Source organism: Anas platyrhynchos, chromosome 3 (genome assembly GCF_047663525.1).
Source record: "Anas platyrhynchos isolate ZD024472 breed Pekin duck chromosome 3, IASCAAS_PekinDuck_T2T, whole genome shotgun sequence".
Classification (NCBI taxonomy): Eukaryota; Metazoa; Chordata; class Aves; order Anseriformes; family Anatidae; genus Anas; species Anas platyrhynchos.
The window spans coordinates 19434472-19450143 of NC_092589.1; the positions used below are offsets into that span (position 1 = coordinate 19434472).

Sequence of the window (15672 nt, forward strand, 5' to 3'; positions counted from 1 at the left end):
ACTTGGGGCACAGTCCTGCACTGGGATGCTGAGGATGCTAAAAGCCTCACAGAGCTTCAAGGAGAGTGGACACACTGATAGAAGAAAGCTCTTTGGGAAGCTTCTTACTATACAATGAACATCTGACAGCTGCTCAGTACTTCGTTGCTGGAGGAGGATAGAATTTATGGGCAAGAATACTCATACTTTCGGACTAATTTTATTCTCTTCCTAATAGCCCCTAAGAGCTAAACTTGAAACAAGAGGGACTTTAACCCATGTCTCCATTTGCAGTAACCATGGATAAGGAGCATCAGCATCGTTCCTTTTTGGAGGAAAAATAAATAAATAAATAAAGGTTTTGTGTTTGTTGGGTGAGTCTAGTAGTTTTGAAAAGCCACAGAGCACAGCAGGAAAATATACATGGAAAGCAAAATACAGAAGCTTTCGTGTGGTGCCAGTAATTTTTCTTTCCTTCTCTGAGAAATGAGCTGTGGACTACAAGGTGTGAGGATTTGTTCTTTCAAATGGCTGAGTCAAATTCCAGCTAAATTACAAAGAGCTGTGCAGAATCATGAAGGACACGTAATGACAATATTTTGTCGTTCCTCCCTCAGACTGGAGGGGTGTAGAAAGCAGAAAGAAAAAAAAAAAAAAAAAAAAAAAGAAAAGAAGCATTAAGATTCAGACAGGATTTTGATAGCAGTTATTAAATGAAATTTAAAGGTTATTTTTAAGCCCAAACCCAGGGTGCTACTCCAAGCATGAACAGCCAGGCAAATGATCTGAATTTTTGCATTTCCATAAAACTGTTTCTATGGATTTGTTTACCATATATGCAGGCAGAGCAACCTTAGGAAAACAAAAACAAAACAAACAGGGAAGAAAAAAAAATAAAAAAAGAAAGAAAGGAAAAGGAAAAGGCAAAAGAATTATAAACATTCTTCTGGGTACATTGGCAAAATGCATACCAACAGAGCCACAGCCAGAATTTGTATTTCCCTGGCATGCCTTGCTCCAGAAGAGCAACAGGGAGCAGGAACAGGATTCGGAGTAACCCATTCACTGGTTTGTCCTTCAGTACTTCCACTGTTCAACTCTGAATGCAAACATGAAGGCGATACTGAGTATTTGAAGGAGGAAACAAGGCTGACGTGTAAACTTGGCTCTGAAGGCTCTGTGATGGCTCCTGTAGACCATGCAGAGCTGTGTCCTCCACCAGGATCATGCCCTGACAGTCTGTGCAAGCACCCCCACAGTAAGATGTTTGCTGGGGGAAGAACAGCATCCCACATCCTCCAGTTATGGATGCTTCTAGAAAGATAGGATAAAAGAGGTTGTTTATGGGTGCTGTTTTGCTTTCTTGGGTATCTTCCTTTGTCTTTGGAAGGCCATTGCCAGAACACGGTAATAATCTGAATACAGGATTTTAAGGGATTTTAATAACATTTGATGCCTGTTTGCAGTTAATGATGCCTCCTTATCAAAGCCAATTGTGTTGTCTTTGTGAAAAATTTCTTTCAGCTGTGCTTTCTGAACCATGTGGCAAAAGGCAAGTCTGAAGGACGATATTAAAGATGCATTGGCTGCAGTGACTGTTTTCCATGGGGGGGCAGTGTGACTGCTGGAGGTTTTGTTTCCTAGTATTCCTGTCATGAGTGCTGCAATACGGTGGCTGTTTGGGGGTTTTGCTGGCCACTTGCAGTTGGCTCAGGGATTTGTCTTTATTATTACTTATACTGCTAATCACGAGCATCACAATTTAGTACCAACCATCCTGCTGCTGTGAGAGCTTGCAAAGCAACCTGTGCTGCTGCTGACATGCAAACAGCTCCCTGTCTTCCAAGCCTTCGTATTTACCCCTTCTTGCAAACCTCTGCTGGATGCTGCCTGTCCCTTCAAGCAGTAAGGGGCACTGCCACCTTATATGAAACGGGTGGCATGATAATATTGTTTGATGCCATATTTTCTGTCCTGGCGTGTGCACACTTGCCCATGTTGCTGCACTCCTGGAGCTGTGCGCTGAATGATGATGAAGTGCCACTGACAGCGTCGCCTGGCAGCCCGATGCAGGTTGATGTGAGATGTGTGCTCGCCTCCTCTGCTGGCTGCCCTTCTCTGATGTCTGTAAGATTTGGAGTTGTTTTAGTTTATTTTCTTTCATGTTGTGACACGAGAATGGTTTTTGTGTGTGTGTGCACAGTGGAACAGGGATAGAGATTATCTCCTTCAAGTGCCCTCATTCTAGGTGATATCTTGCCTTGGGGCACTAGTATACACAGCTTGTTTTCAGAGGCTTGATAGTACTCAATCGTGTTTTTATTGTAATTACTTTGTGTAATACAGACCTGTGGAGACAAGAAGATACCTGTGATTTTGTCTCAAGCTGTCCCTCTCGATCTTGCCTTATCTTTGTATGTTATCCTTAGGCATGGGGCAGGTCTGCTTTTCAAAGCATCAAACCCCCAAGCTACAGTGAAAGCTGCAGGTCTGATTTGTGTGCAGAGCAGACCTGTGCAGAGCTGGCTGAATTAGCTGGTTCATGGGGCATCTGCAGTAGAGCAAGACTACCAAATCCTTGTTTACATTCACATTGGGTTTTTGTACCCAGCACAAAACAATAAAAGCCTGCAATGTCCTTCTTGCTTAAGGATGTGTTTCTTTATACTGAAGCAGAAGGTCTTTGCTGTGATGGCAGTGACTTCAGCCTCCATTTTGATGACCACAATCTCAGAGCATGTGTCCGCTGTGCATTTCAGTTCACTGGCAGTGAGGATGGAGCTGAGATGCCAGAAGCATTGGTAAGAAGCTCGCCTTACCTCAGTCTTCTCCTCGGTATCTTGCTTTTGAAATTCTGGGTTCAGGCTCAGGAAGAAAATTAACACTTTAATAGCTAGTGAAGACATTCACTATGGACAGACATGGAAGAACTTAATTCAATTAGAGCAAAACATTAGGCCTTTCAGACAGCTCTGTTCACCCCGGTCTGCTGTCGGATCATGGAGACAGCTTCCATAAGCCACGGTGCACATTGGTGGGACATGTGCTTGGAGGGGGTGGCCTGAAGCCCTACTGCAGACAGTGTGTGTGAAATATAGATAAAATGGGGCACCACGTGGAAAAAGTAAAGCTTACCAGGCTCCTTCATTAATGTGTCCCAGTAAGGGTGAGCATGACGATCCTAGACTGACATGGGGAGCTGTTTCTGTGACCTCTCTTCTAAAGTCCTTCAGTCATCCACAGTGTAGATCAGCTGGAACATCATTTGGGAACAAAGAACAACATTTCAGAGCAGAAGATCCTGAACTAAAGTCATTGACTAAGTCATTGTAGGACCATGGTTGTACCTTTGTTTTTTTCCATGTAGATCAATGGAAGATGATGAAACACTTCTGGTAGCGGTATGCATAGCCCAGGGAGAGAAGCAACAGGCTACAGGACATATGGGATGAGAAGACTGGGTTCTTGGGGAATTACACACCCATCTGTGCCATCATTAATGAGCAGGCATTGTCTTAACTGGTTTGGGAGAGGAAGAAGGTGTATACATTGGTGCAGCAGTTAGCGTGGGAACCTGCTGATGTCCGTCAAGAGGAAAAAGTCCTTGTCCGAGCTAGAAAATCCATGCATGTTTCAATAACATCAGAATCTAAGACGTGCTCATCACAATAAATATTTAAGTGAATAAAAGAATTGTTGTTAGGGCCCATCGATACGGTACCACCAATTCTGTAATGCGGTGTTTTAAAGGTGTCAGAACACATTTGTGTCCCACATTTCCCATCATCAGTCCCAGGAGATACAGACGAAGAAATCTGAAAGGAGATTGATCTGAAGACTTTTATCATCCCAAAGATAGACTGAGTCACTGTGCACATAATTTCTCAAACATAGGGGGTGTTATTTAGAGATAAATATGACTCCAAACAACTATTCCACGGAACTGATGGTAACAAAAAGATCTCTGTTGCAGTCTGGCTTCGGGATTTTCAAACAAAACAATATGTTTTCTCAGCGAAAAAAATACTTCAACAAGTCTGTGGGAGGCTGTGAGCACTCAAAATCAAAGAAGTTATTGTTGTCTCCTGACATATGCTTTGGAGAGGCTGTGGCAGCCTTTTAAAAAGCCTCTTCAGTGTCACACAGGTGACTGACTGGCTAGCACAGCTCTTCTTCCTCTTGCCCCATGCCCTTCACCTCTCCTGTGCATAGCCTATGAGCAGAGAGCATCTCAATTTCTTCTTTAAAAATTTCTTCCATCTCCTCATGGATACTAACAGATCAAATTTATGATTTCCTTCCTGTCCTGCCCCATCCTGTTTGGCCATATCATTTCTTGGAGGACCACCACCTGTGACGGTGCCTCTGCTCAGCTTGCAGGTCTGCCCCAGGCCCATGGACCAAGCGGGGGCATTGGGACTGCTCAGCATTTTCTCCCCAAACCAATATTTAGGACTAAAAGCAGAGGTGCCAAGAAACATTATTTTTGCCAAAGAGGCAGCATTTCTATAAGAAATAAATTGCTCTAATGACTGGAAGCAATGTGGTAGAGCACAGATTTGTTACCCGTTATGAAGCTGCACCACTGCCAATGGGCCCTTTGGTGGTGCAGCTGGAGCACCCAAAAGCTCCCATTCTGCCCAAACCAGGGCAGCATCCAAATCTGGCCAATGGGAGCAAGGACGGGCAGCAGCCTTTGCAATGAAGCTTGGGGAATTTTAATGAATGGTTAACATTTTTTTTTCATAAAAGCAAATATTTTGTAAATATCACATTATTCTTATGCTTCATAGGCACGAAATCTCAGCCCTGTGCAGCAGGGTGCACTGCACATCCCACAGTCTCGTCACCACTGTCAGAGCAGCAGAGCACTCAAAACCACACAGAGAAGGAAATACGACCTTGTTTACAACAGCTCTTCTGCTGGCTTTTGTGTTCAGATGAATGGTTTATTCTCATCTGTTTAATTGCTTTGCTTCCCAGCCCATTCACGGAAAAGCTGGGAGCAGCACTGGTCCACTTCCCCACCAGGAGTGAAAGCAATGATGCTGGTGGATGACGTTTGCTGTTACTTTTTAGGGAAGGCAATTGTTCCATTTTTTAGTTTATCAAAGACTGAGCAATCTCTCTGTCTGAAGATTGATCTGTTTGCTGTAGTTTTGTCCCACTTGATTGATTTTCTTGAAGTCAGGCACGACTGGTTCTGTGGAGGAGAAAGCAATTCCATGCGCTTGGCACCATGCTTGTCCAGGAAACAAAGGCAAATGGATTTTTTATTTTTATTTTTTTTTCTGAGCAGCTCCATGCACTTGCAGCCTTTTACCTCCAGGCGAAAATGTTCAATGAATTTCATGCTGGGGCTTTCATCCCACTTACTAATGCAGAAAGAGGGCTGCAAGAAAAGCATCTGTCCTGCCACTGAGCAGTCTGCCAGGAGGAACAATTGCCTGTGCTTGTGTTGTTGTGGGCAGATATTTTTAACTGGCTCCACGAGATCTCCAGGCAGGCTAGTTCAGCATTTGCTTACTGTTAGAAAAGTCTTAGTAGCATTCAATCTACACATTTCTTCCTTAAGTGCAAGCACTTGGCATCTTTTTTAACCACAGTTCAACCCATCTTTGCTCACTGATCATGCTTGGAAGACCAAAAGATATTCCCATGGCACTCGCAATGGCCAGGGGATGCTGGTGGCTGCCCCTCGAGGGTCCTCCCTTCTCTCTTGGTCCAGGGAAGCCCCAGCCTGGCCCTGTGATGGGCTTGTGGTTCTGCTTTGAGTGTCACCGTTTGACTTATGCCCTCGTGGCTGCCTGTCACAGCTCTGGGGCCAGGGACAGCTTCAGTGCAGATGCTGCATGGGCTGTGCTGGCTCGGAGCTGTAACAGCTGCCAGAGACTTATCGTGCTGGAGGGAAGAAGGCAAGAGGAAATGGAATAAAAGCCCAAAACCAAGGGCAAAGACAAATTGCCTCCCAAGTTGCTCATTCCAAGCATGCTTGATAACTGCCTTTGCATAACTTGTAAGGCTATATTTGTCTATGAGGCAGAAAGAAAGGGAGAGAAAATAGTTTTCCATTGAGGTCATTCTTGCTCACTTTTTCCTCTAAGAAAACCAATGTGCTCCTTAGCCCTTGCCATTCCCTCACCCACCGTGTTGCAAGCTTGCTTTTCTCTCCTTGCTGAGAGGCAACACAATTGGTTTCCTCGTGATAATGACAGTCAGGGTCTGCAGAGTGCTCAATTTCACAGCCTGGGCAGCCTTGCTGTGCACATCTGCAGTGTAGTAGTGAGATCATGTTATTCCTCCTTTGCTGGCTTTAACAGCTGCTGATACCATCACTCCCACCACACTGGCAGTATTTAACAGCAAAGAGGAAATCTAGAGCTGCCAGGAGGTGGCAGCAAATGAGGGCTGTTTCCATGTTGCTATTAAAGCACAATAAAAAGGGGGAAAAGAGTTACTTTTCCTTAAAGGGGAGATAGGTTTTGAGAAAGGTGCTGTCTCAAATATTTACCTTCAAAGAGGTACCTGAGGTACAGATTACATAGATCTGCAGAACCAGACTCTGGTAGGAAAGACATGCTGAGCCCAGGGGTTTACTTGCTCCAGCTTCACTCTGCGCTTGAAGGCCCCAGAGCTTGGGAAACGTCGCTGGGTCACAGACTCAGCTTTTCTCATGCAGCAGGTGTTTGGCAGCAAAAGCTGGGTTTCTCACAGCATCCCCTGGCCTGGATGCCCAGGCCAAGGCAACTGCTGGTGACCAGAGGAGATGCCTTTGAGAGCGATAGCCCTCGACTGACTCTTTTCTCATGAAGATGTCCAGTTGCTTTTCAAAGAGCTGCAAGGGGTTGGCAGCTCTAATACTGATATGTGGAAACGAGCCCTACTACCGACAGTGGGTGCAAAGCAGCACCTCCTTCTGTCTATTTGAACACACCAGTGATTGACCTGGTGGAAAGGACGGGGACGGGGAAACCCTGGCTGCACGTACAGACTGGGTGATGAGACGCTGGAGAGCAGCCTAGAAGAGAGGGATCTGGGGGTCGTGGTAGACAGCAAGTTGAATATGAGCCGGCAGTGTGCCCTGGCAGCCAGGAGGGCCAACCGTGTCCTGGGGTGCATCAAGCACGGCATCGCTAGTAGGTCGAGGGAGGTGATTGTCCCGCTCTACTCTGCGCTGGTGCGGCCTCACCTCGAGTACTGTGTGCAGTTCTGGGCACCACAGTATAAAAAGGACATGAAACTGTTGGAGAGTGTCCAGAGGAGGGCTACGAAGATGGTGAAAGGCCTGGAGGGGAAGACGTACGAGGAACGGCTGAGGGCACTGGGCCTGTTCAGCCTGGAGAAGAGGAGGCTGAGGGGAGACCTCATCGCAGTCTACAACTTCCTCGTAAGGGGGTGTCGAGAGGCAGGAGACCTTTTCTCCATTAACACTAGCGACAGGACCCGTGGGAACGGGGTTAAGCTGAGGCAGGGGAAATTTAGGCTTGACATCAGGAGGGGGTTCTTCACAGAGAGAGTGGTTGCACACTGGAACAGGCTCCCCAGGGAAGTGGTCACTGCACCGAGCCTGTCTGAATTTAAGAAGAGATTGGACTGTGCACTTAGTCACATGGTCTGAACTTTTGGGTAGACCTGTGCGGTGTCAAGAGTTGGACTTGATGATCCTTAAGGGTCCCTTCCAACTCAGGATATTCTATGATTCTATGATTCTATGACCTATTTGCTGTCCTCGGTTCACATGTAACAGAGACGACAAATGGTCTTTCTTATGTACCTGCTATGTCCTGTCAATTTTTCTTCTCTCTCTTTTAGTCATCTCTTTTCCAGACCAAAAAATCCCAATGTATTTAATGATTCCTCAACCAGAAGATGCTCAGAAGCTGATTGTCTTTGGTGCTTTTCTCTGCACATTGTATTACAAGGCACACCTTCAAGAAGCTCCACGTATATTGGTCTCCTGTTTGAAAATATTTGCTTTTGCAGGTTTGGAGAGCACACCAGAGTTCAGGTCTTCAGAGCAAGTGTGCTGTTCAATCCTGCCATCTGCAGCCCACGTCTGAAACTGCTGGAAGCTTTGCTGCTGCATAAACAAGCCAGCATTTGGAAACGAGTAAACAACCCTTTCTTTAAATAATCTGCTCAGTTTAGCTTTCTAAGTTTAAACTTCCCAGGGATGAGAACAGGAGAAATAGGTTTTTGAGAGGAATGGATATGCTGTGAATGAGATAAAGTCATTTCCCTAACAACTGAGTAGTTAAAACACACGCCTTAAAAAACAAATTAAGATGACATCAGTCTCAGGGGCGTGTCTGTCTCCCTATCAGTGGTGCAGGGAACTTTGTTTAATCTGAGCAAATATTGCTAAAAAAGTGAAAGAACCTGTTCCTGACCTAAACATTGCTGCTGCTAACTTTCTACCATGACTCTTGAGCCTCAGGCCTTTTTAAAGGCTCTCCAGTTATTCAGTCAGAATTAAATGGGAGTTTTGGAAATCCCCCCCTTTAAAAAAAAAAAAATCTATTGACTGCCCTGCTATTGACTATTGCTTTGCTTTTCACTTAGAAAAAGCCAGGCTGGTCCCAATATTTGCCTGTGCTCTTGCTGAGCTACCTGAGCACACAGGTGGTCATCATTGACCAGCTTTCCATGTTTCCCTGAGCCTGGGTACCGGGAGAAAGAGAGGTACCTCTTTTTGAGAAAAGGTCACCTTCTGACCAAAGGCAGCAGCATAACCTGAGCACTACTGGATTTGAAGATGTCCCTCTGGGCAGAACACAGGCATGCCCGCCCACTGCTGTGCAGGCAGTGATGATCATAGTCAGTCTTTCCCCCTTCAGCCAAGCCCAAGGTAATGTGTCCTTTTTGTGGCCTGAGAAGTGTTTTATATATTCCACAGAAACAGATGCAGTTTCTTTCTTCTTTCCCCATGAAAGACGAGGGGAAGCTGCGCCTCTGACTAACTTGTTAGCACAGCCCAAGGTAGAAAGGGAGGTTTAGTTCATACAGAACTGGCCCTGAACCCTCCTGGATTCTCATACCACAGTAGTATGGGTTAATTGGGGTGTGGACATCAAAACTTTAAAGCCTTTACCTTACCTTTACAGCTTTAAAGCTGTAATCCAGGCTGCATGCTGTGGGAACACCCGCCAGATCAGGCACTCTGAAGAGCACGTGAAGCTGTTCAAGGTCAGGCTGGACAAGGCCCTGGGCAACCTGATCTAGTGAGTGTCATCCCTGCCCCTGGCAGGGGGTTGGAACTAACCAGATGTTCTTTAAGGTCCCTTCCAACCCAAGCTATTCTGTGGTTCTAGGTGCACCATCCCCATAAGGTTGGCCTTCACAGCTCAATCATGCAAAGCTGTATGAGATATGAAAGTTTCCCCTCTTTTTCTAACACCGCACTGATCTGGACAGCCTTTGCTTTTAATGTGGGCACTTGCATTTGTGAAACGTAGTTAAGTTTCTTGGTGATTCTGTCAGGAACAGTTGGAAGTGTAAATCAAGTGGAATACCAATTCTTCCAATGCTACAAACAGGCAGCTATGTTCAGCTTGACAGCGGTCACTGCTGCAAACCTGATGAGGATGTAGGTTCGTCACTGAGACCTCTGGTGTGCACAAACCACACTTGCCAGAAAGGTTTTGCCTTTGTGTTGGTGTGATGCAGGTAAAGGCAGCTTCTATCCAGCTGTGTTTGCAGCAGCCACAGGCTGCAAGTCCTCTGTGCACGTGCATCGATGCAGCCCCTTGCGGGAGAAGAGCCACCATCTCCACTGTCTGGGGAGGGGGAGACAACCTCCTTCTTACATATTTCAACCTTACACATCAGTGATGTTTCTCACCTGGGATGTCTGTGATCTGCTGCTAGCTTTTTGATAAAAAACATTTTGGTCTGTGGCAAGACTAAGTTATTAGAGCCAAGGATCTTTGTCTCATGACAGGCAGGATTACCTTCCATACAAATCCATATATCCCAAATGGAGGAAAAGTAATATATTGTCTGCAAAATAGGGTTTTAACAATTGTTTTTTATGCACTAATTTTATTGATTTGTTTCAAAATGACTGAAAGATATCGTAGTAGTCTAATTTTACTAATTTTCCTCTGCCCCACATTTTCTGTGAAATGGTGGATACAGCAGCCCTGCTTGCGTAAGACTGCTCTACAAGCTGCAGAATGAGACATTGCTGAAAAATAACTTTACCTTGTGATGTAGCTGTTGCTCCAGCATGTAATGCCTTACTGCCAGATGAGTGAATCTGTGGCTTGTGTGTGGATACCTTGATGGAAAATTGCGCAGAGGGTCTGGGTGAGGCATGGTATGAATGATATTGCCATGACTACCCTGAATTGCTTTCATCCATCAACATTTGCATCCATCTTTTTGGCATTTACACAAAGAGAGACTTCAGAGATATTTTTATTCAATAGTTGAATGGAATAGATCACTAGATTTGCTTTTATCATCATGATAAAAGTATGGAAGTGGAGTTTGTGTGTGGGCTACTGAGAGGCTACAGTTACTTAGCATATTTAAGTTAAATATTTGAGCAGCAATTTTATCTGAAGAAGCCCTTTTAAAGACTTCAGGACAGAGAAAGAAAATGCAATTCAGATAAAATTGTCTCTTCCCAAACAGTCCTGATGCACACACTGGAAATCAGACAAAAAAAGCCCACTGAACAATGTTCTATGTTTCTAATATGCCTCTTCATTTACATAGCAAGTAAAGTTGAATCCCTACAGCTGAGGAGCATACACAAGATTTCCTTATCTTTTAATAAAGTGTAAAAAAAAAATAAATTGCAAATCTCCTGGTGCTATTTATTAATTACAAATAATTTCTTCAACCTTTTTCTGGCATTTAGAAATGTCACAAAAGCAAATTAAGAATTAATTCAGAAAAACTGTCGTAATTGGTTTTATTACCTAAGCAATAAACAGTCCTTGCAAATAAACGGCCTGACTCTGTTCTTATTTGCAAGGGAGTTAACAGAGCTGCTCCTGGCTTCTGTGAAGCAGGAAAACCAGCCATACTATTTACACAAAGATGAGAGGCGACTACAGTCAGCACTTCCAGCCTGCCTAGGCCATTAGGTACTACCAGCTTCCCCATGGATCTCTTTCTTCTCTCTCCAAAACAATTCCAATTCACCTGAGAAGGGCTATCAGTCCACACATCTGAGTGCCATTGTGCATAAGTGACTATCCATAAGAAAGCCTGACCTCATGCCTTCACAGTTATTGTTTTTTCAAGAGCCCCACGGATGGCTTCTGTATGGGATGGCTTCAAGCTGTCTCACACCAAGGAGCAGAAAAGCCACCTAAAACTAAGGCAAAGAGACTCATTCAGAACACAGACAGCTGGAGACCAGTCTTTAGAAATAATTGAGGGTATTTTTTCCAACAGATTTTTTTCCAACAAAATCCACATGTCATCACATCACTCATGATTTTTTAGGCTCTAACTGAGAGAGTTTCAGTTCTCTGAGGGGCCCATGCTGTGACTGCCCAATCACCAGTTGTAAGCAACTGGTAAATTGTTGATGTGAACTGCTTACGAACACCCTAAAGGTATAATTTCATTCAAAACCGTTAAGTGAAAGTTGTGATTAATGATATATTTGCAGAACTTATGATCAGTTTATGAATGATTCATGAAAGGAAGAAAGGAGACTAAATAGACTATGAATATCTTTTTCAGACAGCAATTTAAGCAACTTCATCCCCCAAAACAAGGTGCTTTGAGTCTCATATTTACATAATGACATTGTGTGGTGCAAGGGGCAGGTGTTGTGTTATGAATAACATGTTTCTATACAACATCAATACCTCAAAATACAGATTTGTTGTGACAAAGGGAAAGAGTTTTGTCCAAGGCAAGTCTGCAAAAGGCAAACATTTAGGTAAATAACTATGTACAAGCAGAGCTCAGAGGGGAGAAAGCTTCACAGTGATGGGCAGTAAAGCTCAGCTGCTGCTGCAGTTGTGTCTACCAGATACAATTAGCAGACAAGACAGAGGAGCAGCTGAGCATGAATGATGTCCTGCAGCCAAGGATGAAAGGCACAGAGTTGTCCCTGTCTTGGGTCTGAATCCACCATGCTCTCTCCCCTGGGGCCTGTAATAGGTTATGTATTTCTCCTTTAACTTCTCACTGAAGCTGGCATCCAATGTCAACGACCTTCAGAAATAGGATGTGAGATACCAGAAATTCTGCTTATGTGTTATTATTTATCACAATACCTGACTATAAGAAGACTCATATGGATGCAGTTCCTGAATTCCAATTAAAATCCTGGGGGAAGAGGGGGCATGTTTTTTTTATTTTTCTTCACTCAGTTTTGATCAGGGTTGGTATGACAAGTGAGTGACTTTGCCCAAGGGTGCTCAGTGAGTTCCTGGATTCAACCTCAACACAATGGCAGGAGGCTTCTGGCTCTTCATTGTGCCTTTTTTCTAAGGACTGGGTTTTTGTCCCCGTTTTCTCCTCAGTGCTAACTGTCTGGGACCAGCACTAATGCTTTACCGTTGCAACTGGGAACAGCTGCATTCCAGTGGATTGCCAGAAGCACAGTAGCTGAGGTGGTTTATGGATGAATAAACTGGACAAGTTTTGTAGGAAAAAGCAGAGTCCTTCACTAGAACCAACTAGCAAAGTTGGGAAATTCAGGTAAACTCTCCAGGCCTGACATGAAAGGAAAAAACATCAAATGAAACACAAGGTGGGGATTGATGTTCAAAGGTAAATTAAATTACACACTTTGGTCAAAAACATAAAAACAGACTGGCTAAAAATGTTATATCCTTAACCCTCTAGTTGGCTTTAAATTTGCAGGTTCTATGTAAGATATGAAGGAGTAGTTCCATCTCTCAAAAGAAGACAAAAAAGATAAATTCTACTACTTGATCTACTGAAAATGTATCACCTTAGGAGGAAGGAGAGGGCAAGTGGCTAACTGAGCCCTTGGTGGTCTGAGCAACTGATAACACCATCAGCAGTTCACTTTATTTCAAAATAAAAAATTGCTTGAAGTCCAATTCCTTTTGTAGCACTCACCTTTGGCAACCTCTCCCCAGCTCTCACCTTTTCTCTACCTCTCAAAACCAACCATAACTCAGGGTGAGCTTTAGGTAAAGCAGCCCACCCGTGTTCATAGTGGCCAACGTAAGGGCACCTACCCCTTTCGTCCCAGTGTGTATAGTACTGAGGAGATTTCTCACCAGCCACATTGAGCTCAGACAAGTCTTCAGATGTACATGACAAGTGTCAGCCACTGGGAAGAGGAAAAGAAAAGGCACATTTAGATAGTAATGATACACCAAATCTTGAGACTTATGTCTTGGTACCTTCAGGCTGGGACCCAGTCACTGTAGTCCTTTTGTCCTGCACAGAACCGTTACTGGGTTTTGGGGCTGTCTTTTTCCATTATTACAATTCAGGTGCAGAAAAACCTTCCATAAGTTACTTTCCACTACAAATTGCAGTAGCTGCAACAGGAGCAATCCCTGCAGGGATGGTGATCTACCTGTGGCCCCCACCTGTGGGTCTGTAGGTACACACAGGGACCACAAACCCTATGGAGGGAAGCATGGACTGTGCACAAACCCAAGCACAATCTCTCAATACACCCTTTTTCCCCCTCTGGGAAGGGGATGGGCAGTGGGGGGTTTGCCACCATCTTCTCCCCAGCATGGCCTGGTGGTGGAGGAACTACAACTCCCAGAGTGCCCTGTGTGGGGCGGGCAGTTGCCATGGAAACCGGGGGGGGGGGCACACGACAAACTGTGCAGGCCACATTTGTGATTTTATTCTTTTTTCCACAATACTTTTAAATAGGATTCTGTTTTCACCAGCCATTTGATGAGCTGCAGATAGAAGGAGCTGTGCTGAGGGTAGAGCAACGGCAGGCTGCCTGAACAGAAGACGGTAGATAAGCTTTATAAAGAAATAAATAAATAAGCTATATATGTATTTTGAAAGGAAAATGGAAAGAAAGAAAAAAAAAAAAGTAGGGAAAAAATGCACAACCAGAAGGTGAAGCACTGGAGCAATGACGCCATCTCCCTAAATCTTCCTGCCTCTGTGCATCCCTGCCACAAAGCGTTCCCACCCAGACACCCTTTCCCCCCCACCAAAATCCCCAAGGAGCCAGAAAACTCCCCATTTTCTGCCTGTTCCATGCCACGATGCTGTCTGGTGGTTGCTGTATGAATTTATTCCCAGAAAAGTCCAGCAGTGTGAGACACCCAGCAGTTCTGACCATTCCCACCCCTATCATACTCCACTGGAGTGGGTACTTTTCAGGAGGAAATTGCCAGTTTTCTTCACTTTTCAGCCCTGCATGATGACATCATTGAAGACACCAATTTTGTTGCTCTCAAGCACAGACAGGTTCTCAGGCTACAGGACAGGACCGTGATGCTCTTACACTGGCCGTTCATTGCACCAAGCATCACCGCAGCTACAAACATAACCCGTGCCTGGGGAATGCTGCAGCTCTAATATTAACCTCCTTGGTAAATATTACAGCCATCACCTGCTGCTCATCAGCGTCCATGTCTCACCGAGCCCTGGTTCCCCATTGCAAGCTGACCCCATGTTACCCACTTTGTTCTGCCAAGATCCTCTGGGCACAGCTGCCACCTTCCTGGCCTTGTCTGCTTTGCTCCACTAGTATCTCACCTTGATGAAGCTCCAGAGCATTGAGTATTTGGGTGATCAGCAAACCTTGTCCCCAAAATGCACCCTGGGCATGAAGTCAATGCCTCCAACCTCCTCCCTGTGGCCTGGGGGATGCAGGTTTTGTCTCGCCCCAATGCAATGTTCCCACCAATGACAGGATGGGGGCAGCAAGGGAAGACCAAGTGTTTTGGACATGGATGGCCACCACAGAGCTGTCCTCACATCAGCAAGGCTGCATGACTGTGGCTGGAGAGCCCCAGAGAAATACTTCCTGGCTGTCCATTAAGCACACACAGCCAAGCAAAACCTTTGCCACTGTTGGCGTCAGCAGCAAAACTCATGGCAACATTCGTAGCACTACCACACCACCTTTAGTTTCATCCTGCTAGCATGGTCCCACTGTGGAGCTGGAAAGAAGGAACAAGCAGCCTTACCTCCATTGCCGTCACGAAAAGTTGTGGTCCACCATTTGCTAAGTTTTGAAATGCATCTAGGTATAGAACAAAGAAAATTTTATTTCGTGACGAGGAAGCAAGAACGCAATGCAGTCTGCAAAATAAGTTCATAGCAGCCGAATAGCAGAGCTGTGGTCCTTGTGCTGGGGTTCTCTGCCTTGCTCAGGGGTCCACGTGCAATGTCTTGCCTACCCAGATACTATTTCTGTGCTGAGTACCCCTCTGCCTTAGCCCTTGCATTACAGCCTGTAAAAACATCCCAACTACAGGTCCAGAATTTGGAAAAAAACATAGAATCGTAGAATTATTCAGGTTGTAGATCTCTAAAATCACCTAGTCCAACCTCTAACCTAGAATTAATATAAACCATGCTACTGAGTTTTACGTATACATGTTTCTCGAAGACCTCCAGGGTTGGCACCTCAACCACTTCCCTACACAGCCTATTCCAATGCTGCACAACCCTTTCAGTAAAGAAGTTCCCCCTAATATCCGACTAAAGCCTCCCTGGCACAAATCGAGGCCATTTCCCCTCATGTTACCATTTGCTGCT

At 44.9% G+C, this 15672-nt stretch overlaps 1 protein-coding gene across 6 annotated transcripts in view; it reads right to left on the reverse strand.

Moving 5' to 3' along the window:
* Positions 1–10777: 10777 nt before the first annotated feature.
* Positions 10778–15672, reverse strand: part of CAPN13 (calpain 13) — a 47252-nt gene continuing 42357 nt past the window's right edge. For 3 of the 6 annotated variants that reach the window (XM_021274074.4, XM_038175930.2, XM_038175928.2), the window contains exons 20-22: positions 15099–15154; positions 13203–13255; positions 10778–11308 (exon numbers count right to left, since the gene is read on the reverse strand). In XM_021274074.4, the coding sequence (XP_021129749.3) occupies positions 13229–13255; positions 15099–15154 (83 nt within the window). In that variant the 3' untranslated portion in view covers positions 10778–11308; positions 13203–13228. Of the gene's footprint in view, positions 11309–11578; positions 12667–13160; positions 13256–15098; positions 15155–15672 lie in introns of those variants that run through there. The other 3 variants (XR_005264132.2, XM_038175929.2, XM_038175927.2) reach the window with 3 other exon arrangements.